At 35.3% G+C, this 7,928-nt stretch overlaps 1 protein-coding gene across 1 annotated transcript in view; it reads left to right on the plus strand.

Moving 5' to 3' along the window:
• LOC109849997 (protein SMAX1-LIKE 4-like) overlaps positions 6,119-7,928 on the plus strand; it is a 3,444-nt gene continuing 1,634 nt past the window's right edge. Inside the window, exon 1 of the mRNA XM_020419896.1 lies at positions 6,119-7,540. Coding sequence (XP_020275485.1) covers positions 6,330-7,540 — 1,211 coding nt within the window. The 5' untranslated portion in view covers positions 6,119-6,329. The remainder of the gene's footprint in view (positions 7,541-7,928) is intronic.

Below are 7,928 nucleotides of genomic sequence, written 5' to 3' on the forward strand. Positions count from 1 at the left end.
TATTTTATCTAATTTTTTTATTGCTTTTTGTTATCTTAATTTGTATGATTAGTTATGTCACCAACGTTTCATAAAGTTGTTGTTGGATGAAATGCTAATCAGTAGTATTATTCACTGCTAATCCTTCATGCTGCTGGAATGCTGGGTAGGGGATAGCAATTAACGAGTAATTGGGTCTAATCGGCTCAGTTTCCTTCCCAGCCCATAGGATACTGTAGAAGTTTTGAATATTGTGCCTCCAACATTTTACTGATCAGCTCAAAATATTATTTACATCGCCTATTAATTTGCTGAGGAAGTTTATAGTTGGCAAGACCTTGGAGTTGTGACGAGCATACCACCAGTTCATGGCATTCAAAATGCAGTAAGTTGATAATTTTATTTTATAAAGTTTATTCATACCTTTATAAAAGGTGAAGGATCAAACTTAATGATTGGTGATAAAATATACCCATTAACCCCCAACGAAGGCCTGATAGTGTGATTTTTTTCCCCCTATCGACAATGGTGATGTAGAAATGGCATCGGAAGTAAAAAAGAAAACAAGTGAAAAGTGAAGATGATGACTAATTTTTAAGTAATCTTATTCCTTATGTATTTAATTAGCTCTAGATAGATCAAGGCTATTTAAATTTACGTTTTGATGCCTTTCAAGTTGTAGAATGCAATCGGTCTTTAATGAAAGTTTGCTATGCTAACAAGTTTGCACTAAATTATTACTGGATTTTGAGAGCTTTGCTTAGAACATTGTTTCTAATGATTTTGCTGATGTGGATGTCGACATGGAAGCTCTAATATAATATTAACTTGGTGAAAATATTGTCATTTGACAATATTTTTCTGATATGGAAAGAATTATCGCTTAGTTTTGAAGAAATTTTGGTTATGCTGTAATTATAGCACAAATTTGCGTATAAGGCCTCCAGTATTTATGAAATTCCTAATGCCATACATATTATATTAGGTTGTAAAACAAATAAAATTAGGCCTTTTGGGTTTTAAAGAATAGAATTGCACTTTTTTTTAGCATTCAAAAATTGCATTTTTTTTACAGAAAAGGTCCAATTTTGTAAAAAAACAATTTTGTTTAGAATTAACTGAATAAACTTTGAAATTTTAAACAAACAACCCTAGATCTTCTTAAGTTTAAAGAATAAAGCCCAAAATTTTCAGAAAATTCAAAGGAATTTCATATGTTTATGACGAGAACCCTAGCTTTATAAAGTTTTAAAATTAACAACCATAAACTTCAAGAAAAAACCTCTAAAAATTTTATATGTATTTAGGGTTTTAATGAAGAGAAAATTACAAATAAGTCATCAAGGTTTGCAATAATTACATCAAAAATCAAACTTTTTCATAGATTATATAACAAGTTGCATAAGATAACATAAAACAAATATGTACATGTGCAATGCACGTGCACTATACTAGTATTCTTAAAAACTTTGCTTATTCTATATGGTCTCTCAATGGAATTCATATTCTAGTATAACTAATAAAAATCTTAAAGTTAGTCGACTTAGCTTCAGTACTGTACGCATGAATTAATGAAGAAACAATGAGAATATATAATTTAGTTTAGAAAACAGTTTTAGTATTTTTCTTCTTCTTACCTTTTCTTTTAGCTCCTCATTCTCTCCCTTTCATCTCAAATATATTTTATATCTATTGCTACCCCTTTTCTCTTCCTTTCATCTCAAGTATATTTTATATCTATTGCTTCTAGTTTCCTCTTCCTTTCATCTCAAATATGTTCGGTACCTATTTTTCCAATCAATAAATTTCCTGGACATCTTGTCACAGTTACTCAAAAAGGGAAGATAAATTGAAAATGAGAGTACCTCGATCTTGTGGAGGTTATATGATGGAAAACATAACAAAGTATAGTTATCATCTTGTTTTGGGTGAAAGTTGATATTTTTATTGAGGTATTCATTACAACTTTAGTCGTTACAATGAAAACAAAAAGATAGTCTTTTTATAAGACTCTTACACAATGAAAACGAAAAAAATTATAACTCTCGTTAAAACAAACACAACGAATGTTTATCACCCGCTGCTTGCGTGAGATCTTGACCTGTGACGTGGATGTTGATATCCGTGGACTACCAAACGATCAGATCGACCCGGAGCTTCATTGATTCGCGAATGAATCAACAAACCGAAGCAATTATCTCGGCAACAGCAAGATAACCACTCTTCTCGAGATCACCACAACATGGCAATCTCAAGGAAAAGAACCGGGAATTGCGAATCTAACGAAGTCTTCTTTTCTGTGCTGAAGAACTCGATCTCTCTTCTGTAATTCATGTTCCTTGAGTCTTCAATTCAGCAGAGTTTCGCCGACGCTCGAGAATTCCAGGTATGTGCAAATGAAGGCCCTAGGGCTGTATTTATAGGCTTCAGGAGCTCTGTTTTCTAATAAAAATAAATGATTTGCTCTTATCCTTAGTTATAACTACTTTATCACATTTTTAGATGATATTAGATCAGTTGAAACAAATCCAGATGGTTAACGGTTGAAAAACGACTCAAAAACAGCAAAAACAACTTTTTGGGGTCTGGGACACCCGCGGTGTCTCGGCCTTGGCCGAGACAGTCAGAGTGTCTCCGCTTGTTTGCTTTTAACTCTCTCATATGACCTCCAAATGAAATGGTTCAAGATGAGTTGGAAAGCTAACGAATAGATCTACAAATTTTATGTTTTAAGATTTTTCATATTCGAATAGAATCATGGCCAAAATCTCCATTCTTCTCCGAGTCATCAATACTGTCTCGGAATTCTGAGGCAGTTTGTACTATTTTTGGTATTTTGGCTTTATCTCTCTCATACGATTTTGAAATGAGTTAATCCAAGATGCATTAGAAATCTAACAAAGAGATCTATAACTTTGGTCTTTTGAGATTCTTCATATTTGAAGTGAATCATGGTTAAAATAGCTCTATAAAGCCCGAGACAGTCCAACTGTCTCGGCCTTGGCCGAGACAATGCAAGTGTCTCTCCTCTGTTTTGCTTCTAACTCTCTCATCTGATCTCGGAATGAGTTGATACAAGATGCATTGGAAAGCTATCGAGGAGATCTACAACTTTTATTTTTTAAACTTCTTCAGATTCAAAGTGAGACAGTCTCTACCAAGACCGAGACACTTAAAGTGTCTCCGCTAAGGCCCGAGGCATTGTTTTGTGCGTCATGTCCGTTTCCATCGTATATTCGTCATCCGAACTCAGAATTGCGCGATTCAAAGTGTGAAGGAGAGCCGACGAGAAGATCTACAAGCTCACATGGTTGAATGACATGTGGGGTAGATGGGACACGAGGGGCGCTTCGTCTTTCGTAAGAGAAACATAGCCCCCGATCATTTCGTGTTTTTTGTTATTTTGAAGTTTCGTTGCTTCACACAGTTCGTCGACTCACTTCATGCACTTGTCGACGTCAAATAAGATTCTGTGGCTCGGATAGTGATGTTCATCGTCTTTTCTCTGTCTCGAGCCACGTGTAGGAACCTATAGGCATTTTTAGACACCTACACATCTACAAAAAAAAAAAAAAGGACTGCTTTAAAATAGACAAGATAGTTTGGTTATATAAAAGACTTGCTCATGTGCTAGCAGCCTATAATTTCACAAATTTTGAGGTGAAAAAGATGCTAAAAAAGAATCAGGTCCTGATACTACATGCCGTCCCTTACTTTTTCATTCTGTTGTCTTTCATATGCTTTTATGCTGACATCTTTCATCACCACCCTCTTGTTCTTTTTCTTTATTTTCTTATAGAAGTGCATAAAACTCTTATCAATCAAATTTAGACACTGAACTGAAATAACAGTAATTTGTAAAAAAGAGGGGGTGTGCATGTGTCTCTATTTTGTTCATTTATTATTCACACTTACCTGATTCTTATCAGTCATCCATCAACTTCATTTTCTCTCCCATATATGCATGTGATTAATGTCACATGAGCAAAGGGAGATGCAAAGTAAATTGAAGGAAAACTATCTAGTAATCCCAATTAGTTTGATGGAATGATGCCACAATGTCAAACAACATTCTAATGCTTTTTTTTCCGAACAATTTTTCAAAACGGACTGAATTTTTTTTTTTTTTTCAAAACCGACTGTTTTTTTTTTTATTTATCAAAATCGACCCGGTTTTGTGATTAGGCTGCTAATCACTATCCTAAATAGTCGGGGTTGGCAACCCCGACTATTTAGGAGGGTGTTAAACCCTAATTAAAGGGTGATTAGCAGGTTAATCACTATCCTAAATAGTCGGGGTTGCCAACCCCGACTATTTAGGATAGTGATTAGCCTGCTAATCACAAAACCGGGTCGATTTTGATAAATAAAAAAAAAAACAGTCGGTTTTGAAAAAAAAAAAAAAAATTCAGTCGGTTTTGAAAAATTGTTCTTTTTTTCCTCATATTAAACCAAGGCCGGTAAATTGCACCTTCAATAGCATTTAACAGTACCCTTTAACTATTACCACTTATCGCCCGAAAATTTCCATTTTTTGAAGGATAAGTTGTAGACAACGCAAGCTCCTCCCCCACACAAATTTAAATTAGGAGTTTAGTATATGTGAAGGGGGTCATCTGCAATTTAACCTTAATAATTGGTGGACTTGTATCCCTAATGTGCTTATGTTCTTGATTCCTTGGAACTAAAACAGAACAAACTTTTTTAGCATGCTTTAAAAAGCTAGCTATTTCAAAAAGTCACAGGAGTGATGCCTTTCTTGTAAGCTGGAGAAGCTATTGATTAGCTAACTTTGAAGAGACACTTTCAAGTTACATTCATTAACTTACTCAAATGTCCACACCTTCCTTTTTATTGGAAGAGAAATAAACAATGTCTTCTAAATAGCCTGTCTTGCATTAAGCAACATGGAATAACATTTAGGTACAACCAATTATTAGCCCTTAAATTAACTTCAATATTTTTTTTTGATCGATAAATTAGCCTCAATATTTAATCGATAAAAGTACTCTTTCCAACATTATTTTGCCTGCGCACGATAGGATTGAAAAAAGATCATATGAACTGAAATTTTCAAAATTCAAATGTAAAAGGATAAACTTCCTAAGAAAAAAAAAAATAAAAGTTGCTAGCATTCTGAGATAGATATTTTTTGTTGGGCAACTTAAAAGCAATTCTAAACCCAATACTAACGAAAAAATAATAAGACAGAGAGACTCATACAACGTACTGTGCCTAATTTATCCTCTTTTTCTTTTTGCGTCTCTTGCTGTAGGTAATTGTACTTCTTTCACATGTCAAGTTAAACTGCAAAAAGGCATGAGAGTGGCTTTATGCACATATTTCAAACATGCTAACTTTGGCAAATGCCCCAACTTTTTGTACTCTTTGACCTCTTTTTTTGCTTTACCTTTTGTATTCTTTTGAATTCTTTTTTTTTTTTTTTTCTTTTTTTTTTTTTTAAATTTTTTTTTTTTTTTTTTTTTTTTTTTTGGTGAGAAACTTCACCTTTCCTTTCACAAAGAATTATATGAAAAAGGAAGGCAGGCCTCTGATTTTGACTGGGGATGTAGGCTCAATTGTTACCAGTTTTATGAAAGAAAGCCAACAGAGAACCCTTTGTTAGTAGTTTAATGATGATACTGTGCCATCATTACTTTAAGTAAATAGTATGCTTCTATGTTGTGAAAGTCCTAAAGATTTTTAGAACATAAACCAGAAAGTTAATACCATATGAGGGATCAAATAAGGGAATCTATATCTTCATCAGAAATTAATGGCCAATATCTTCAGGTAAATTAACATATATTTGTTGGACTTAATTATTTTCCCCATCTTAATCCCCTCTCAAATTTTCCTATTTTATACACCTCTAATAGTTACATTTATTTTTTTTTATCTATCAACAATCTTATTTCTGCTCTTCTAGTTTCTTTCTAATAAAACTGCCAACCGAAAGAAAACAGAGGAAGCTCCATCAGTACTATGATGAACTGCAACTCCTGAAGAAGAGAAATGTATAGTGCATACGAGAGATTCCTTCTGGAGGAATCACAGGGCAGTAGCCTGGCAAATTATACGACACTCCCTAAAACATAAAAAAAAATAAAAAGGGCTACATAAAGTGAACAGTGCAGAATAAAGAGCGATCACCCCTAAAGGTGGAAATTTTAAATAAAGCTCGGTCTTGTATAAGAGATAAGAAAGCAGCCTAGCTCAGACTTTTCTTTGCCCACAATATCAAAGAGATAAGAAACCTCAGTTAAATCTTAGCAATAGAATTAATCTTAGTAGAATCTATCTACTCTCTCGTTTGGGTGTTTGGAGGTTGGTGATTGTTGATTCAAGTAATGCACGCTGGAGCTTGCTCCGTTCATCTTCAGGCCCTCACAACAGAGGCAGCCTCCGCTATCAAGTTCTCTCTCGGTCTAGCAACAAGAAGAGGCCATTCTCAAGTCACTCCTCTTCATGTTGCTTCCACTCTCTTGAATTCGTCTTCATCATCCGCTCTCTTGAGAAGAGCTTGCCTCGTATCTCATTCTCATAACTTAGGCTCTCACCCTCTCCATTGCAGAGCCCTTGAGCTCTGCTTCAATGTTGCTCTCAACAGGCTCCCTACAAATCCCCCACCTCCATCTGGGTGTTATATTCAATCTCAACCTTCACTCTCTAATTCTCTCATTGCTGCGCTCAAGAGAGCACAAGCCCATCAGAGGAGAGGCCTCATTGAACAGCAGAATCAGCAACAGGATACAAATTTGGTTATCAAAGTCGAGTTAGAACAGCTTATTATTTCAATCCTAGACGACCCAAGTGTTAGTAGAGTGATGAAAGAGGCTGGCTTCTCCAGTACTAAAGTGAAATCAAACTTAGAAGAAGATAGCTGCTCTGTTTTTCCGCTTTCCTCCCCTTTTTTCTCTGATTCCAGCAGGGAGATTATCAAAAGTGCAAACGTTTTGCATACCCATGCTGTGAAATCATCTCCTGAGAAAAACCCATGTTCCCATTTCTCCATTAATGAGGATCTGGAGCTGGTTTTTGATTCGATGTTGAGAAAACAGGGGAAGGTGAGCAACATTGCAGTAGTCGGGGACTCAGTTTCTATTGCAGAGGGAGTTGTATCTGAGATGATGAGGATGTTGGAGAGTGGGGGAGCCCCTGATGAGATCAAAACCTCACATTTTGTAAAGCTACAGCTGTCTTATGCTCACCTCAGGCTCATGAGCAGGATTGAAGTGGACTTGAAAATCTCTGATTTGAGAAGGAAATTGACTTCCTTAGCACTAGAGAGAGTGATTATTTTTGTTGGGGATTTGAGATGGGCTCTTCATGAAGATTCAAGAGATGGGTTTAGTCTAGTAGAGCATCTAATTAAGGAAATTGGCAGATTGCTATCAGAGATGAAGGTAACGAGCGATAACAGAGTTTGGTTAATGGCAACTGCAAGCTACAAAACGTACATGATGTGCAAAAAGAAGCACCCATATCTTGAGGCCCAATGGGCCCTGAAGGCTGTTGTGGTCCCCTCAGGTGGGCTGAAGCTGAGCCTTCAAGCTCCAAGGTGAGAGCTTTGCCACTTTCTCAAAAGTGTCATTTTAACTCTTAATATGAGAGGGATGCATGCTGCTTTGTTACCAATGTTAGAAAATTTTCTTGTCCTCTGTGATTTAACAAGTAACGAGTGCTAGTTTCTTCCCTAAAGAACATTTAAAGTACTAGGGAGAATATGAAGAAACTCATGCCTAAAAACATACTACCTCAAAACAAGACATGAGTTTAAGAATTACTTGTTTGTTTTCAGGAATGAGTAATCTGTTTTCCTTTCTTTTGTTTTTTAAAAAATTGGTCATATTTTAATGATAAAGTGAGCTTATGTCTTATATATCTACATGATTTGATCGATCATTGTTTCTTCTTTCATATTTTTAAGTAAAAAAGAAAACTAGAAC

The sequence above is a fragment of the Asparagus officinalis genome, chromosome 1 (assembly GCF_001876935.1).
Source record: "Asparagus officinalis chromosome 1, Aspof.V1, whole genome shotgun sequence".
NCBI lineage: Eukaryota > Viridiplantae > Streptophyta > Magnoliopsida > Asparagales > Asparagaceae > Asparagus > Asparagus officinalis.